Source organism: Puntigrus tetrazona, chromosome 3 (genome assembly GCF_018831695.1).
Source record: "Puntigrus tetrazona isolate hp1 chromosome 3, ASM1883169v1, whole genome shotgun sequence".
NCBI classification, from domain to species: Eukaryota; Metazoa; Chordata; class Actinopteri; order Cypriniformes; family Cyprinidae; genus Puntigrus; species Puntigrus tetrazona.
The window spans coordinates 25,894,356-25,914,088 of NC_056701.1; the positions used below are offsets into that span (position 1 = coordinate 25,894,356).

A 19,733-nucleotide genomic window follows, 5' to 3' on the forward strand; every position below is an offset into this window, starting at 1 on the left:
ATTTTACAATAATATTTGACGTGTACCAGTCATACAATATACAACAAATGCTGTTTAAATAACATAATTGCCTAAAGCATTCATGTCCATAAATTAAGTTGAACTGGAATTAATGTTTTATCAGGTAACGTCAATTTACACAGGTTTTCGCAAATCGGGAGCCTTTTAAGTGGAACCTGATTCCCGTGATTGACACGAGTATTGATCAATCAATTAAAAGTTTCGCTTGTTTAGGCCAATCACAGAGCGCTCTGGGCGGGGCTTACGCGCGCCGTCCGCCAGCCTCTCCGTGTCGGCGGATTGTTGTTGTCATCAAGATGGAGTTCTTGTTGGGGAATCCGTACAGCACTCCCGTTGGCCAGTGCATCGGTGAGTTGGCGGCTTTTAATAGCTTCTTCTTTAATAGAATTGTGCTTTTATAATAGCTAATGGTCGATAGCCATCCACCGCTCGCGTTGAAATGCTTTAAAGTCGTGTATTAACTGGCAGCATCATACAGTCAGCACTGTTAGCTAAATTAGATGTTGTGCTAGCCTGCATCTTCATCCGGTGCAAACACACAGATGTTACTAGAAAACTCTATTAATTAGTTTTTTCATTATTGGGAAATTCATAACTAGAGAGTGAGAGCGTTTCGCCAGCAGGACTTAAAAGAGAAACTGAAGCCTCTGTCTGCTCTCAATGAGACCACCTTTTCTCTAACATTGAACATTTAGGACATTTATAACCTTTTATTTCATATTTCATGCTACTGACTTAGATTACACGGTTATCTCTGTCTGTATAACTCCTTTTGATTTGACTCAAAAGTTTCATACTTTGTTGTAATGCATCGGTTTGACAGTTAGTCATTGCGGTATTTTCATAATCATTACGTTTATTCAAATATATTATTTTTACATGTAGAATACCAACAAAGCCGAAGTAGGTTTACAACATTTGGACAATGATTAGACATATGACGAACAATAGAATCAACCAGAATAAAATATTAACGATTCTGCTGCTTACTTTAAAATATATATATATATATATATATATATATATATATATATATGTGATTAAATAATAATACATTTTAATCTCAATAATGATTAGTAAACATGAAAGCATTATTTATGTCAATAAATGCCTCTTAAATTAGTCTAATCTTTAATTTTTGTGTGAAATATACACAGTATGTATACAGCCGCTATCAAAAATATTCACTCAATATTTTGTACACTTTTAAAAATGATCATATTATTAATTAATAATATATTTTAATAACATATTTTATTATTAATATATTTTAACACAGTGTGACCGTTTTTTTTTTCACTTGTTGACAACTGGTATTCAGTTATAATAGCTTTCACTGATGGTCGACGTGTGATTTATTGATGAATCTGGAAACCGGTTTGCGTTGACATGTCTGGTCCTGAATTTGGTTACAAGCGCCATAAAGCAGGAGCGATCCAGTCATGTGACTTTTGATTCGTTGAGAGCGCAGGGTGTGAAAACCCGGTGCTCTTGTAGCGTCTTTAACCGCTGGGACTTGGCTTTCTCCTTTTTTTTTTTTTTTTTTTTTATTTTTTTAATACATGAGCGGTCACGCGAGCCAATCTACGTTCTTGCAGTTGCTTTGCATTTGGACGTGTTTGCGGCGTGCGCATTTGACTGGAGTTCCTAGGTAGCGTTGAAATCTGTGAGACCAGAATAAGTAGCATAACTTGCCTGCATCCTAAACAATGGTGTTCTGTATGCGTATGCTGCACTTTGGCACCGCGGTTTTAAACGCCACGTTTAGCTGATAGAATAGTTTCTGCTTGGTTTACAACTTAATTGTAAATACGGCTGGGCGATACGTCGCGCAATATACCGTAATTCAAGCCCAGATATGCACACGAAGTCTCTCTCAGCTGTCGCAGCATCGCAAGTGCGTAAGAGAGTGGATTGTATTATGGACACTGATTTGATTTCGGTAACAATTTGTGAACAGCGCCTTGCTTTTTCTCCTGCCCCCCGGGGCCTGGAGCTCATAAGTTGATCCTGCAGGTTCAGGATGTGCTGACCGCAGGACAACATCCTAACAGATGAGCATTTCGTTATGAGTCAGGTATTGTTTTTTCCCCCCATCGCTCAGCGCTTGTACAGAAGAGAAGGGCCTTCAGTTAGCTGAGGAGACAAAGTGGCAGCGGTGTTGTCGAATGGGCCGACTTGCGATTGCCGAAATTTTTATAAATGGCTATTTCCTTTTGAGCGCCGTTCAGCGGCTTCTTAAACACCGCTGATTGGCCAGTTGTTCAACGGATATGACTGCGATTGGCTACAGTGTCGGCAGATGCATAATATATCTGCACGTAGGTGGAGGGTTTCTTTACACGACGGCAAGTTTGTGAAGTATTATTATTAACTGTTTGAATAAATGTAAAAAAAAAAACATTCCTGTGACGCGAAGTTGTATTCCCAGCATCATTTCTCCAGTCTTTAGTCTCACGTCATCCTTCAAGGATCACTCTGATGTATCGAATGGAAACATTTTGGAAACCTTGACACAATTTTATGATATCTTGTTCAATAGAAACAGAGATAAATCAGTTTAATGAATTCTTGCCAAATAAATGCAGTAATTTACATAAAAAAAGATGTCTTCAGAAGCATCATCTCTGAAATAGATAAGGCTGTCAAAATAATAAAGTCAATGATGCAAAGAAAATAAAATGGAGATCCTTGGACCTTCTACCAGACTGAACCAGTATCACCGATACCGTAGTGTTTTAATATATTAGATTTATTACCGATTATTACTTGACTTGAAATGTCTTCCTCAAACATGTCTTGCTGTCATTTTGAGCTGTTTGTTAAAGTGGCGACGACAAGATTATGTTTGTCCTGAGAGAGATCGAAGGTGACGATGGTAAAAGTGTCGGGTCCCTCCTTTCAGACTCGGGTCTGAACCTGTCCCACCGAGGCATGAACATTTAAGGAAGGAAAACACGGACGAGGGCTTAATGAGGCTTCACATAAGTAGCTTTGGAATCTGAAGTGTTTGTTAAAGGGCCGGTAAAACGCACTTTCACACGTTCAGAGGCGTTTACGCTGTTAAAAAGTTGGATTCTCAGAGAGTATTTAGTGCATAGTTTTTTCGATCGTTGGTCTCGGCTATAAAAGATCCTGCTCACGAATAATTGCACTTAAAAGAACATAATATACGAGTGCGTACTGCGTATTTGTTTTATTTTACAAACACGTGCATGTAAGAGAAAAATATGTTTTTGTTTATTATATACATTTATATAAAAAAAAAGACACATTCATATATCATGTAAACAAATGCTTTTATTTCATCTGATGCTTGACCGTACTCGTTTTCAAGTATCTCGTCACTGATTTAAACCTCGTGATCTTAACATCGTTATTGTTGCTGACTAAAACAGAAACTATTAAAAATGGCATTGCAAATACACCTGGAAAAAAATATTCATCAAAATATTCATCAAATAAGTTAAAGTACTAAAATTACGCAAATTAAAACTGAACGGCTATAAAAAACAAACAAATGCAAATTAAAAGCACAGCAAAATTGCTAAATCTTGATTAAAAAAAATAAATAAAAATGTAAATAAAACATAACTGAAATATGAATAGATATTAGCATTCGATGAATAGTGCATTGCTTTCAGTTCATTCAGGGATGGATTCGATTAGAACATTAGAAGCATGACATTTTTGACCGGTTCATCAAGAAAGTGAATGAATCTGATGAACATCAGGAAGCGCTGCTGTGTACAGGTCTGGCTGTATACGGCCGTGCGGTGTTTGGCTGAGGTTGGTACGGCCGGTGCACGTGACCCAGCTGTCCCGAGCACTCGCTGTCTCCCGCCGCAGGGCTGCACTCGGACGTGTGTCCGCACGCTTTCTCTACCTGTCCAGCGCGCCATAGTGTCCGTTTCTCGCTCCTTGTTCATTTGCTCATTGCCTTCAGTCTTCCACTCCGCAAATCTTCTTGAGGAGATTACTGGAGGATTTCCCGTGAGAAGTTGCTCGGTTTGCTTTTGGAATACTCTAGGCTTGGTTCAAGTGAAGCCAAGTCGACAGCATTTGTGGGATAAGGCCGATTACAGCAGGCGCATATTTTCATCCTCTCTTTTTTTCCCTAATGAAAAAGCGAAAATGTAGATTACGTGGAAGTCGATGAGGATTTCAAAGCAGAAATGTGAATTCTAATATTATTGAGGCACTTGCATTAATTGTTCTGTTAAAATGAGTGTCAATTGAAGTTGTTTTATTTATTTATCTATTTTTTTTATTATGTTATAGTATTTTCGAAAAGTTTGGGATTTAAAAGAAATCTCTTATTCTTACCAAATTTATTTATTTGATCAAATATATATTGAAATTAGTAATGTTGTGAGATATTAAAGTAACTATGGTTTTATATTTTAACATATTTTAAAATTAACATATAATAAAATACACCATAATGTAAATGTATATAATATAATTGTATAAAATAATAATTATATAAAAAAATTAAATAACTTTTTTTTTTTTTCAGAAAAACTGGTTTGATTCTCATTTCTTACATTTCCTATTATTATCAGTATAATAAAATACTCCATTCATAGGCATTATTTTCGTTAAAATATTTTCTTTTTGGTTTCGAACATGAGCAGTCTTGGGTTTGGACGAAATTGCCCTTTTGTTCTTCTTCTTCTTTTAAGCTAATCATCTCAAAACGGCCACCTATCGAGAGATCAATATGGTGTACAATATGGTCATCCAGTTTTGCTTCAGTTGTAGCGAAGCGCTCTCCTTCCTCTTTCCCGCCACGCAACTCTCACGGTGAGTCTGCGGCTTTTTCGGACGACGTCTCCTCGACAACTCGACCCCCAGCCGAAGCCGGCGTGCCGCGGGACAGGAGAGGAAGACGAGCGCCGCTGTGAACCCTGCTCTCGTGTCCGGTGAGCGAGAAGACAGAAGCAGCAGTCTTCTCTCCGCCTCGTCACATCTGTCAGTTTGACAGAAGAGCAGCTCAGGGGTATGAATAAGGCATGAAGTATTTCCTGCGGCTCCGCAGACTACAGGAAGAGGCCTCACCCGGCCGTGAAAGCCGCGTCATGCTCCGGACGCTTCCCAGTTTGCAGAGTGAAAGTTCACTGGTGCTGCCGAGCTGATGTCCAGAGCTTTGCTCCGATTTTACAAGACACTTCGGTGCGGTTTGTGCATTTGAAGAAACCGCCCAAAAACGTTTGCTGAAAGCCTCGGGCCATCCGTGAGTTTGTTTCTTGGTTAGAAGCGATCGCGGTTATCGTAGACTTGAAATTGAACCGTTGCATGTTCTATATTTGGTTTGGTTTCGCATATGTGGTCAAGCCACCCTGTAGTGACTCAGATATAGTCAAACTTGGAAACGTAGGTGAACGCGGACTCGCTGTTTCCATCCAAAGTTACGAATCGGTTTTTCGAAAGCCTGCTGTTTGAGACCTGCGATTTCGGATCAGTCCATTGGTTTGTCCAGTTTTGCTGTCTCATGTCACATGTCTTTTTTGATACGCATTATAGGAACTTATTTGGTAAAATATAAGAAATTTATCCCATTTAGTTGAGTGCATCTTCTTTTTTTTAACGTGCATATGTACGATTCATGCGCATCTTGGCATTTCCATCCTGCATTAAAAAAAAAACATTTTGAAGAATTCCCCAACCCCATTGCCAGCTATTTTTTCTCATATCTACTCTTTTCCATTTGTAACACATTACTGAGCTCGTAAGCCACGTCTCAAATTTAGTTGCAAAATTTTGGTCCACATCAACAAAATTGTCTTCATCTCGTATTGATCTGCCTCTATTTGGTTGAAACCTAATATCGCAACAAGAGTGTCAGGAGGGAAATCAATATCAGCATGTTAAATCCCAATATTGCTCATAAAAATAGGTGGATGGAAATATAGCTAGTGTGTATTTCCATTGTTTATACGGCTGTTCATTGGCTCTTTGTTACTCATGTACACAATAAAAAGACTAAAAATAGAGCCCAAAGTATTGCCATAATGAAAGAATTTCCATGTTAAGGTTTCACAGATGTTTTACCTACAGTTTGGACTTTGCATTGCGTGTGTTTTGCTTTAGGGTTAATTGAAACGTCTGCAAACTTTTACCACGTTTTCCCCAGTGAGGGCTTTTCTTGATATTTTGGTTTCAGCGGTCTTGGTGCACTTAGCGAGAATTTTGTCAGGGCTTCAAATAGACACACTGGTTCAGATATATAGGCCTAGTTCACATATATATGCTCATTTTATTTTGACCGCTAATATGCATTTTAGGGTAAATCTAAATTAACTAACTAACAAACAGACGCATGCATCCAGTATGAATGAATGAATGAATGAACGATATGAGTAAGTTTTTGAGACCCCCCTTCTTGAGTCAGACATGTGTTTTAACGCAGCCTTGCTGAGCAGAATTCCTACAAAACATTATAAAATATTACAGATCCCAACTGGAACGATATGTATGAGTTGTGTAATTATTATTATCGTCTTTTCTTATTTTCGTTTAAAAAATGCCTGAAAATGTCACGGAGCAGCCGGCTAGTAACAATGATTTGACCTTTGAACCCTGGCTAACAAACAGACAGAGCCGTGTGAGTGGGCTGCATGCAACTCGTATTAGAAAACATAACCGTCTGCATTTATTTACTAATCATTTACTAATTCAGTCATAAGACAGTAACCAGCCACCCTTCCTCTTCTCATCTGATCACGTTAGTCATTGTTCGGCATAATTCATTCGGTCTTTTCAGTTATTATAGCTGTTTTTTGCTGTTTTCGGTTTGCCGAACATTCGGTCCATCCCTAATGCTGAATCTTTGCTCGTTTTTCATATTTCATTTCATTTCGGACTTTTTATTTCGCACGTGTTCTCGGAAACAGGCTGCAGCATAGAAAGCACATTTTTGCAGCTGCAAGCTGTACGAGAATCACACCCATGTTACTTCACGGCTAATTACAAAAGACCGGGTTTCATCACACTCTCCTCTAAAGGAGACCGTGATACTGAACCGGTGCTGGTCGGTTCTGCGTCGGAAAAGTACTCGCTGTCCTATTGCGCCTTTTCTAACTAAAAAAACACAATGGAGTTTGACTTGAAGCCTAGCAGCGAGGAAAATGACATCTGACAATGAAATAATCACCCAGGCCCGGTCAGTTCAGGTCAAGCCTCAGTAAAGCTCTTCTGCTAGACGCTGATCTTGTCCTATAGCGTCTCAGAAAGAAGTGTTGCATCTCTCATTTTTGTGACCGCGTTCCTTAAGTATCAGTGAGGTTGCACGCAGCTTACATTTTCATTTTCGATTTTATAATTTTTCTAACTTTGTTGTATCTTATCATTTTTATATATTTTTTTATATATATTTATATTTTTATTTATTTTATTTAATTTTTTTATTTTTTTAGTTATTTTAGAAAAGCCGGAACTAAAATTAAATCGAGAAAACAAATAATCCAGATTTTTAAAACTATCTTGTTTTTTATTATGTTAGTTTTTTATTACGTTTTAATTTAGGTTTTTTTGCAATTTTGTACCTAATCAAAATATCTCGGGCTCAGTTTGATCGAGGTGAATTGGAAATGAAATGCACGATGAAAAAAAAAAAAAACATGATTTTTGAAAACTGAAAAATCTGTTTTTGCTAATAAACCCGTCATATATTTGTTAGACTGACCGTGGGAGTGAACCGATTTTGTCTAATCCTCACTTTTTTTAGTTTGATTGTACGTGAGATGAGTCGGGGAGCAGTGAGATCGGGGTCATGTGACCGGCCGTGTGTTGCTGAGCCGCCGGGGATTAAGTGTTTTGTCTTGCGTGTGTTTGTTTGTGTCAGCGATTGAGACGACCTGCTGATCTGTGTGTGTGGTATGTTTCTCCCAGAGAAAGCCACAGATGGCTCCCTGCAGAATGAAGACTGGACGCTCAACATGGAGATCTGTGACATCATCAATGAGACCGAGGAAGGGTGAGAGACACACACTCCCACACACACTCCCACACACACACACACACACACACACACAGCGCCTGCTGATGACTCTCACTGACTCTTCTCACAGTCTCACAGCTCTGACATATATATATATATATATATATATATATATATATATATATATATATATGACATACATACCTATATATAGACAACATTAATTTTTTCCCTGCTTCATCGAAGAAATGGTGCGTGGTATTATTTGATAGTAGAAAATACAATGAAACATGATCAAAAATACAATGAAATATTACAATCCTTACAATCCAAATATTATTCAAGCGTTTTATTACGATTAATAAAATGTAATTTATTCTTGCAATGACACAGCTTTTTCCCCATCAGTACTCCGGTCTTCACTATGATATGCTGATTTGCTAAAGAAAAACTATTATGATTATAAATATATAGAAATTTATTTATGCGCAAGTGTGTATTTACATACTAAATATACAAAGCGCGCACGCATGTATTATATAAACAAAAACATTTATTTTGGATGCAATTAATCCCGATTAATTGTTTGACAGCAATTATAGTTTTAAGGTTTCCTTTATGAATAGGAAAAGCATTTTTTTTAATATTACAAATGCATTCGGTGTCATATTTGGTCGATTTAATGCAGCTTTTATAGATAAAACTATTAAATAATAATAAAAAAAAATCTTATTGACCCCAAAACTTTATAAAGGTGCTGTATGTAGTCAGGTAACAGTCACAAGCAGTCACAGTACAGTTTTATTTGGTAACTGTATCTCGGTTGATCGTTTGTGACTGGTTCACCTGAGATTAATGTTCATACCAGGTATACGCAGAGCCTTTTCAGAGTGCTGTTTATACTCCATATGATTCTTCACTCTGTCTGTTTCTCTCTATCTCTCTCTCACACACACACACACACACACACACACACACACACACACACTCTGTGGTCAGACTGGCACTACAGGCTAGTCTCTGTTCTGTGTGAGGGGAAAACAGTGCTCTCCTCTGTTTAGGCTGGGGTTTTTTTTATTGTTGCATTCAAAATTGTGGGTGTTTTCAAAAATGTAAACAATCTTCCTTGCTTTTTAACGATTCCTTTATCATTTGTGTAGATGCCTCTTCGAACGGATTATGCCAGATTAAGTGCACATTTGGACTAGAACAGTGTAGACTTACCGTATTGATAGAAAGCGTATTACTCAAATTGCCGGTCCGTTCTGTGTCATGCAGTTTGGATTTTCACTTCTGCTATTGGGTAATTCCCATAATGCAAGATAGTATTGCTGTAGTTCCTTCTCTGTGATCGACGTTTCTGCACGTGATGACTAACTTCCTTAGTATCCAGTAGGTGAAAAACAGTATGTAAAAATGTAGCTATTCATTAAAAAACCGAACCGGACTGATTCCAGTTTTTAGAGGATTTGTGAACAATGACCGCATAGCAAATTTTATTCATCTATATATTTTATTGGTTGCAAGGTACTTATTCAAAAGTAGTACTTAGCGAGCGAGTAGTATGCTATTTAAATCTGAGCAAATTTCCTTTTTAAGACAAGTCAGGCGGTATGGACATCCTCATGGCATTATCATAAATGCTAATTGCTTCTTTTAAATATGGTGAGATATTGAGCATAATTTCCCTATAATTCATTTTAACAATTAAATCGTCTCACGTTGAGTTCAGTTTTCAGTTGCCAATGTTGTTGTTCTTACTTATAAAGGCTCGGAGATATGGGAGCTTTGATCCCACCATGGGAAAAAAAACAACAAAGCTGGAAGTTGATGAACTTCCTGGCAATTAATTACAGTGTGTTTGTAAGAGGGCTTTCAGTAGTGGTGCTTTGGTGCTGTCTGGTCGGATTGAGTCTTTTAATTCCTATCTTGAGCTCACAGAGTGCTCTGCTTAATTGCATGTTATGATCCTAAATACTGATTGGTCGGTCCACTCATGCTGAAATGCACAACTCGAAAACACGAAACAATTTTGAACTGTAGCTACTTCTCGGCCATTGTTCAAATCCCAACGTCTGAGCAATACAACTGGAAATGGTCAATATGTTATACAGCTGCTTCTACAGAGTGTGTTCATATATGTAGCTCTAAGTCTGTCTAAGTCTCATGTCGTTCCAAACCCGTAAGACATTTGTTCATCTTTAGAACACAAATTAAGATATTCTAGATGGAATCTGAGAGCTTGCTGACCCTTCGTAGACCGCAAGACAATTGAAACGGTCGAGACCTAGAAATGTAAGGACATCGGTAAAATAGTCCATGTGAGATCAGAGGTTCATTTATTACATTATAAAACTACGAGAATGTCTTTTGTGCTCAAAAAAAAAAAAACCAAAATAAAAGATTTAGCAATTTCTTCTCCTCTGTGTCAATGGACCTATATATATATATATATATATATATATAAGAAAAAATAAAAATAATAATATTATTACACACAGACATATATATATATATATATATATATATATATATATATATATATATATATATATATATATATATATATATATATATGTCTGTGTGTGTGTGTGTGTAATAATATTATTATTATTATTATTATTATTTTATTTTTCTTAAAATACAATAAAAGAGAACAGTGGAGTCATTTAGAAAGTAGAGTATTTTTTTTTCCAACCAATGAATGCTGAAAACATTGACAGCCAATCAAAATTCAAAGTGTGTCCTGTAATGTTGACAGAACACAACTAAAACCTAAGCTTTAAATAAATATATTGTTAATTTCTGCTGTGCATGTGTTAGCGTTATAATTATTCTTGGTGGGAAGAAGCCTTTAAGCTGTTGATAAATCATCTAAACTGTGTGCTCTCACAGGCCTAAAGATGCCATGCGTGCGGTGAAAAAGAGGCTCAACGGCAACAGGAACTTCCGTGAAGTGATGCTGGCTCTTACCGTGAGTGACACTGTGCTGGACATTCACATAAACCCTTAATGAAGTCATAAAACGTCATAAATGAAGGTGGAGGAGCAAAATCTGGTGTTTAGTCTGCTGCTTTGCGGCGTTAATCGTTAATGACAGCTGAGTACTTTGTAAACCCCCCACCTTCAGGCATGCCTGAGGCTATTTTGAAATTTGAAGAAGGTTTTTGTGAGGATTTGAATGCATTAAGTTCCTGTTTTGTGTGGGAGCTTTAGCTTTAGTCTAAATAACCAGTAACGTTAGCTGCTTGTATAATTGTCTTTTCTAGGTTCTGGAGACTTGCGTGAAAAACTGCGGCCACCGTTTTCACGTCCACGTCGCCAATAGAGATTTCATCGAAGGCATCTTGGTGAAGATCATCACTCCGAAGACCAACCCTCCGGCTATAGTACAGGACAAAGTGCTGTCACTGATTCAGGTGAACTGAGTGAAGCGAACTTCCTCCTCCGCTCTTTCTTTGTTTCTGCAGTGAAACCACCACAGCATTTTCATTCAGAATGGGTGCGGGCTGGAAACTAGGTCTGATGGACTTGGTCTGTGAGGCTGCGTGGGATTGCATTAATTCTAGTTGACTGGAAGCCATTACTTAATCAGATTGACTCAGTTTAGAGTAGATCGCTGACAGCTTCCTTGATGGTATACAGAGCATAGCTGCATTTAACTGTCTCAAACCAATTGGTTACATTTTAAAATTGTTACACAGAATCGTCTTTATTTTATTTTTATTTTAGTTTTTGATTTGACAGTATTTCATCTATTTGTTTGCTTGACCCTCTAACTCTCTCGTGACTTTATATTCATTTAGCTATTTTTGTAAAAAAATGCCTTCCTGTTGGATAGTTCCACCTGAACCGATGGCCTTTCTCTGTCTTTGTGTTTCGGGCCCAGGCTTGGGCAGATGCCTTCAGGAGCAGCCCGGACCTCACTGGAGTCGTGCACATTTACGAGGAGCTGAAGAGGAAAGGAATTGAGTTCCCGATGGCAGACCTGGATGCTTTGTCGCCCATCCACACGCCTACAGCGGGTCAGAAACCGCACAGCTTCCGCCCACACCAGGCTCTTCGATACGATTTCGTTCATTTGGCTTCATTCTGTCTCGTTTGTCGTTCTAGGGTGTCCCAGAGGTAGATCCAGGCACGCACAAGTACAGAGCGTCTGCTCAGCCAAACGCGGCGTCTCAGACGGGCCCTACACCTGCAGCTGCCGCCACAGCTGACTTCAACCCCGCCCAGATCCCACCCGTATCAGGACCCATCACAGCAAACCCAGAGCAGGTCGCACACACCTCAGGATAGGCTTTGCTGTATTCAGTGTTAAGGCTGTGTTCAAACCCGTTCCAAAACCAATGAGCTGACTTACACTGCATCTTAAGATACCAAGATACCCGCAACAATCAATCTGGATGTCTACGGCAAACGCAAAGCGACATAACATTTCACTTCGCTGTCAGGACTTGGACTAAAACACAGATGAGCGTAGATTTTTCTGAATAATGCTTTACTGTGAATAAAGTTTGGGGCATTAAGCAAGCGTGCACTAAATTGGTCAAAAGTGACCGTAAAGACATTTATGTTTTTAAAAAATATTTAGTGTCAAAGCATCACGGTTTCCACAAAAATATTAAGCTGCAACTGTGTATTAAGAAAAGCTTCTTAAGCAGCAAATCAGCATTTTAGACTGGTTTCTGAAGGGTCATGTGACGCTGAAGACTGAAGTAATGATGCTATAATATTCAGCTTTGCATCACAGGAATAAATTACGTCTTACAATATATTCTCGCAGTTTCTTTTTAAATTTGCGTAAAATATTCGGACAATATTGCTGTTTTTGCTGATGTGGAAGCGTTTTGTTTGTGTGTACAGATCGCAAGGCTGAGAAGTGAGCTGGACGTTGTGCGTGGGAATATTAAAGTGATGTCGGAGATGCTGACAGAGATGGTGCCGGGCCAAGAAGACGCCTCTGACCTCGAGCTACTCCAGGTCGGAGAGTTCTCCCCGGCGTATAAACAACGCCGTATTTTTACTACAGAGCAGCTGAACACCAAATGAAATCCAGCTGATCTGTGGTCTAGCATTGTTAGCTTAGCTTTCTCGGACCTCTGCGGTGCTCATGTTGGCTTTATGGGTTCTAATCCAGCATGCAACTTCCCGTCCTCCTTTCTTCGCCACAAAAATGTTCGTGTTCTTAATAGAGAACATAGATATTTTCAATCTAAACAGCACCACCAGAGGGTGTAGCGATACAGTGTTTTAAAACAGACAAGCAGCTCATCCACCGCACGTCTGTTCTGTGCGTTGTGTAGGTTTGTACTGTACTTTCTCTACTTGTCCGTAATGATCTCGACTGCATGTTGTGCGTCAGGAGCTGAACAGGACGTGTCGAGCCATGCAGCACAGAGTAGTGGAGCTCATCTCCCGCGTGTCTAATGAAGAGGTCACCGAAGAGCTGCTGCACGTCAACGATGATTTAAACAACATCTTCCTGCGTTACGAGAGGTGAGAAGACGTGTCCGTCAAGTTTCTCCCGCCTGCCTTTATCGCGGCTCTCGGAGGAAGCTCTGACTTCACTCCGCTCAGGTTTTCGCTTTGATTTCCTGCCCTTTGCTTTGGAGCAGAGCGCACAGGGTCTGAAAACGCGTTCACGTCTCTTTCATCTCCATCGTGTTTTTGATCTTTCACAGGTATGAGAGATACAGAGTAGGCAGAGCAGCACAAAACAACGGGGTGAGTTTGATACTGCAGTACTGTCTTCTTAAAATACTGTAATGTTTGTCTTTTATTTGTTTGTCTTTGTTGAGTATTTTATTGTTTCTTGTATGGTATACACATATGTCCTGTGATTAATATGTGTCTGTTAATTGCATGCTCATGTTTTTTTTTGTTTTTTTACGTTATTTTATTTCCTTGTTTGCATGATGCTTAGCTGAGAGAGGCAAGTATAATGCATCTCTGTTGTGTAGATGTGAGTGAAGTGGAGTGGTAAATCATGGCTGACTGTCTCTCAATTTTATAGCCTTTCCATAAAAAAAAGTATACTCCTCTCCTTTGTATGTGAATTTGCAGGTTTCTTACATTTCATTTTAACGAATGTTATTAACATAAAAAGTATGGTAAATCAGGATATATAAATATTACTATTATTAAAGTATGTTAAATAAAATAATAAAAAAAAATATATATATATATATATATATATATATATATATATATATATATATATTTATTTTGTTGGATATGATTAATTGCATTAGTGCTATCAAATGATTAATTTTGATTAATTGCATCCAAAATTTTCCATCTAAAATGTTTTTTATTTATTTGTTATGTACAGTGTTGGGAGTAACGCATTAGAAAATTAATGAAATATCAGCACGGTTCTGTCAGTCAGATGCACATGAGAGTTGCATGTGTTACTATAAACACTTTTCTTGCAGAATTATCACTGGCTGGTAGAAAGACAAACATCAGTTACATAGACATTTTTACCTGAAAACTAATATACGTAGGTGGGCCAAAGGTGTTAGAAGGGCTTAGAAGAAATGTTGTGCGTCTCAGATCGACGCGCGGTGGCGTTTCATTACGAATCAGTGTTTCTTAATCGATGATTCAGTGAGCCATCAATCTGAGCGAATCCACGAACGACTGCCATATATATGTGCTCGTAACAGGTGAAGCAAAGCGAGTTGCTTTGATTCTGATTGATAACCAAGCGTGTATTGTGAATGCACAGGTCCTGAATGAGGCTTCAGAGGAGGATAATCTAATAGATCTGGGTCCTGCTTCTCCAGCAGTGGTCACTCCTCGAGGTCAGCACTACACCCACTCGTACACCCACATCCACCCTTCAGCCCGCTCCCCTGCTCCTGCTGCAGCGTCTCTCTCCACGCAGCTTGCTGGACTCGGTGAGGGCCTCCGCAGCGCATCCTAATTAGGATAGCAACATGGATTAAATACAGCCAACGAACCTTAAAGTCAGTTGATTTAAATCCATATTCATAAAGTATAAAGTAATCAACGCCGTGATTTCCTTCTGGTAGATGTGGGGTGCAGACAGCGTCAGCGGCACTCTCAGCTCTCTGAGCGCTCACAACCCTCAGGACGACTTTGACATGTTCGCCCACACCAGGTCCAGCTCTCTGGCGACCAGCGCAAAAAGTGAGTGCCATTTCCACACCGCTACACAAACAAACCACAAAAAAAAAAAACCAACATCTCCAAACTATCCTCTCTGCTTACTTCCAGCGTTAAATATGAAGAACCTCAGGCTCTGGTGGGCCTGGCATCCGCTTTGGACATCAGACAGCAAAATGCCACTGGGGTGAGTTTCTTACAGCATGGGTATTAATGGTGATGGTGTGATCACTGCATGTTAATACTTAGCAAACCTCGTTGTTTCTCAGAAGGTGGGAATCGCGCTAATTTGAATGGCAAATTTAACCCATTTCTTTGTCTTTGCATGCCATTGTCACTCGGCATTAAATGCTCTTGTTCTTCCTGTGAGGTCTTCATGAAAGAGTATTAGTTGCCGCCTTCATGAGACTATATATAGTGCTACGTATATTCCTTACAAAGTACCACTACAAAAATTGTTGCTGTAAGTAAAATGTGATATTTTGAATTAGCCACCGTTAAATATAATGGCATTATAGTTGTTCTGAGTGTCTAAAGGCACAGAGCCGTCTCTGGGGTGATAACTTAAACTGATGTTTGTACCATATATTGCACATATCAGTACTTTTTGTAAGGACATTGCCCCAGTGACAGCTTTGTACTGTACCTTTTTTTTTTTGTGTAAGGGGTCAGTGACAAATAATGGTGCCTGCTATAAAGAAAAACTAGATCTTTGTCATTGGCCACACCACAACATAACACAACATTTTGAGAACATTAGATATTAAAGCACTATTTTATAAGGTTTTCATTCTTTTTAAAGGTATAGTTCACCCAAAAATGACTCTCTATTTGATTCATTAATTACTCACCTCAAACCTGGGAAGGCGTTCGTTCATCTTCTGAACACAAATGAAGATGTTCTTGATGAAATCCAAGAGCTTTTTAACCCAGAAAGGTAGTAATGACATTGTTAAAATAGTCTGTGTGACATCGGAAATTGTTGACTGGCGTTATTTATCATTTTCTTTGCACACAAAATGATTCTCATAGATTCACGAAAGTAAGATTGAACCCGATGGCGTCACATAGAAGAATATTTCAACAATGTCTTTGCTACCTTTACGGCGTCACAGAAAGCTCTTGATTTCATCCAAAAATATGAAGGGGAACGAAGGATGGGCTTGGGTTTGGAAAAAATGAGGTGAGTAATCAATTACAGAGTTTTCATTGTTGGGTGAACTATCCCTAAGAAATCAATTCCTTCAATGAGGCTTTTTCCCATTATGAAATAAGGACAGTTTTATCATCTTGACAAAAAACCCCTTTGAATTTAATTACAATGAATTTAAACTGAATTCACATGTGATCGTCATCAGTCAAGTGGTGTGTTCAAATTATCGTGTATCGTTTTATATTTATTCATGAATAAATGCATACATCTAGGTACAAAAGGAGCACCAGCTCTTACATATGATCCTTATTATTCTGTTAGAGGTGTTTTTGAGCAAAGTATTGTTATGAAATCTTTGAGGGATATTAGGAAATCGTTATAGACCGATTGTATCTCTGGTTCCAGACATATGTAGAAATCATCAAGGTTACATAACGGACGTGGTTTCGAGGTGCACCTCATAGCAATCAGCCCATGGGTCAAAGTTTACACCTTTTTCCCTCTTTGTTTGTTTGTTTCTCCCTCCATCTACCTTAGTTCATTGACTCGGAGTTACTTTCCCTTGCCTTAAATGACACCCGCTCCAGTTCTTCTGAAGATGGAGGTCTATATGTGTTTGTGGTGGGTGCTTTGTTCTTCTTCTTCTTCTTCTTCTTCACATCTGTAAGGTGTTTTCTGTTGTTGATTTGCTTGAATGTAAAAGGTCCTAACGCTGAGTTGGAGCCCATAGACAGCTGGCTCATTACCCAAGGAATGGTGAGGGATTTCACCCAGAACCACTGCTCCCCACGTGTCCACCCGTCCGTCCACTCAGCCCTGGCCTGCGCTCTCCATCCCTCGCCTCCCACCACCACTTCAAAACATACCCACAGTAAAGGGGAGAGGCGCTCCAGTGATCCTGATCTGATCACGCTCGGAGGAGATCAGCCAAAACACGAAAAATCTGGTTTTATTTACCCGTCCTCACGTCGTTCCAAAGTTCTGTGCCGCTGCTTTTCCAAGAAAGCGTCTCTTTTCTCGTGAGATTTTATAACGACAACCGCTTTCAAACTCCGCAGAAGCGCTATAAAGGTATGGAGCGCAGCCGGTCCGGGTTAAATAAGTAAAAACTACATTCGTTTTATCTGGAGGAGAATGGATTTTTGGCTGATGAGCCTTAAATTGAAAGCTTCACCCAAAAAAAAAAAATGAATGTATTCACCCTCAGGCCATCCAAGGCGTGGATGAGATTTGTTTCTTTATCAGAACAGATTTGATGAAATGTGGCATTCGTTACTTTCTGCAGTGAATGGGTGCCGTCAGAAGATCGGCAAACATCACAATAATCCACAGGCGGTCCACACCAGTCCAGTCCATCAATTCACTTCTTCTGAATTAAAAGCTGTCTTTTAGGAAACAAATCCATTATTCAGACTTTTTTTTTTGGCTATATTTGTTGTGTGTCCACAATATAGATTCGCTTTTTTTTTTTACAAACATGCAGCTGTTCATGTTAACTGATGGACTGGAGTGCTGTGGATTATCGTGGCCACGTTTTTATCAGCTGTTTGGACTCTCGTTCTGACGGCACCCATTCACTGCAAGCACCCATTGCTGAGAAAGTCACGATTTTTATTTTACATGATGGAAACACGGCCTCTTTTCCTTCAGAATCTCTTGAGTGGCTCTAGGGCCGTTTCTTAGCTCTTCTCTTTGCTCTGTTCCTTTTACTGTGAATTTCTTCATCACCCCATTTACATTGTTAAATCACAGGTAGGAAACCCCTACTTTTTTTTTCAGTGAAAAATCAGTAGATTTCATCTCATCCGTTTCATTTCTAGCTAGACCCTTGCTGGTCTTTAACACAAATTAACAGAATTAAAACCGGCCCTGCTCTCATGGAAGGTTCCAGAGGCGTTCACACTGATAAAAGTTTCACACTGTAAAAGTTCCTAAGAAGTCAATCGTTTTTATCGAGGGCTGCTGATTCCAGGTAACATGAGCAGCCGTGACTGTTAATGATGCGGTGTGTGGATGTGTCGGGGTGCAATAAAGTTTAACTTCAGCAAATAATCTGCAATTCCAATAAGAAATTAGATCAAGTCTCCTACAGGAGATGTTAGGTTTAGTGTTCAGCCCATCAGTAACATTAGGCACACCTTACATTGAAAAAATGCACTACTGTTCAAAGGGTAGGGTTTGTAGGAAGTTTTTATGCTGTCTTTATTTGACTGAAAACATAAAAAAAAAAAAAAAAAAAATTAGTGTATGTGTGTGTATATATATATATATATATATATATATATATATATATATATATATATATATATATATATATATATATAATTTTTAATTATTAGTCTTCAGATCCTTCAAAATCATTCCTGATAGTTAGTATCAATGTTGAAAATATTTGTATGGCTTAATATTTTGTAGTATTTTTTCCTCTCGAATCCATTTAATGAATACATTTTAAAGAACATTTGAAATAGAATGTTGTGCAATGATAGAAGCATATTAAGTGTCTGAAGAATCCAATATGATAAATAAATCTTACTGTCCTCAAACTTCTGAATAGTAGTGTGAGTAAAGTCGCTGTCAGGTGTGAGTAGGCTTTATGCCGCCCTGCAGTCTCTATCACTTCTATGCTGATCGTTGCCATAGAAATATTAATTCACTATACTTAATCAATGAGTCTTCTTCACATTTGTAGATTAAACTTAATCAAAATAAATTAAAGAACTCTGGCACTAATAATATGTATCGAATGCATATTTTATTTACATATTTTATTACTATTATATTGTTGTTTGGTTGCTTTGTGTCGCCTCCGCAGCGAAAGTCATTGGCTCAAATATGTTCATTAAAGCAAGGTAAATAAAAACATTTAGCCTATATTTAATAGATAGAAGAAATGTCATTATTTTTCTGTGATTCAAGCCTTGATTTTTTTTAAATAATAATACAATAATGTAGCAAAGTGACTATCACCCCAATTCAATGCGATTAGAGGGAAGCTGCCAAAAAACATCGCTTCCCCTGATTAAAAGAGTTTTGTCACTTAGTCATGTCTCTGCTCTTGACATAAACGCTTTCATTCATTCATTCTTCAGTGTCTTTCATTTTTTCACACAGCATGTGTAAAGTAGTTAATTAGCCTATGTGCAAGCTACAGTGTGTGTGTGTGTGTGTGCGTGTGTGTGTGTGTGTGTGTGAGCCAGTGAGAGAGTCGTAGCATGCGCGTTTTGCCTGTTTGACTTTCGACAGTATTTTTTCTGTTGTTGTTGTTTTCCTAGATTTCTGGCATTTATTGTTTGTGCTTTGTTTGTCGTGCCTTTTGTTCTCTTTCATACTTTGGGGGCCTTTTGGTTTGTTCATGAGCTTGACTCATAGATCTCGTGAGGTCAAGAGTCTCTTTCTGTCATGATGACATTGAGGAGTGCTCTGTGTCGATGTGGTGAGATTTCTTACCTGATTTCATTTGTTTCACGGTACATCACGGCCGCC

General features: G+C 38.6%; 1 protein-coding gene across 1 annotated transcript; it reads left to right on the plus strand.

Annotated features, from left to right (window-relative positions):
- Positions 1 to 234: 234 nt before the first annotated feature.
- On the plus strand, positions 235 to 17,270 carry LOC122341383 (TOM1-like protein 2). Its single transcript, XM_043234716.1, has 14 exons — positions 235 to 369; positions 7,915 to 7,999; positions 10,859 to 10,937; positions 11,233 to 11,382; positions 11,853 to 12,020; positions 12,077 to 12,238; positions 12,827 to 12,943; positions 13,326 to 13,459; positions 13,645 to 13,687; positions 14,694 to 14,769; positions 14,812 to 14,877; positions 15,014 to 15,122; positions 15,206 to 15,301; positions 16,835 to 17,270. The coding sequence occupies exons 1-14, from the start codon at positions 318 to 320 to the stop codon at positions 17,268 to 17,270; spliced, it is 1,773 nt and encodes a 590-aa protein (XP_043090651.1). The 5' UTR covers positions 235 to 317.
- The last annotated feature ends 2,463 nt before the right edge of the window (positions 17,271 to 19,733 follow it).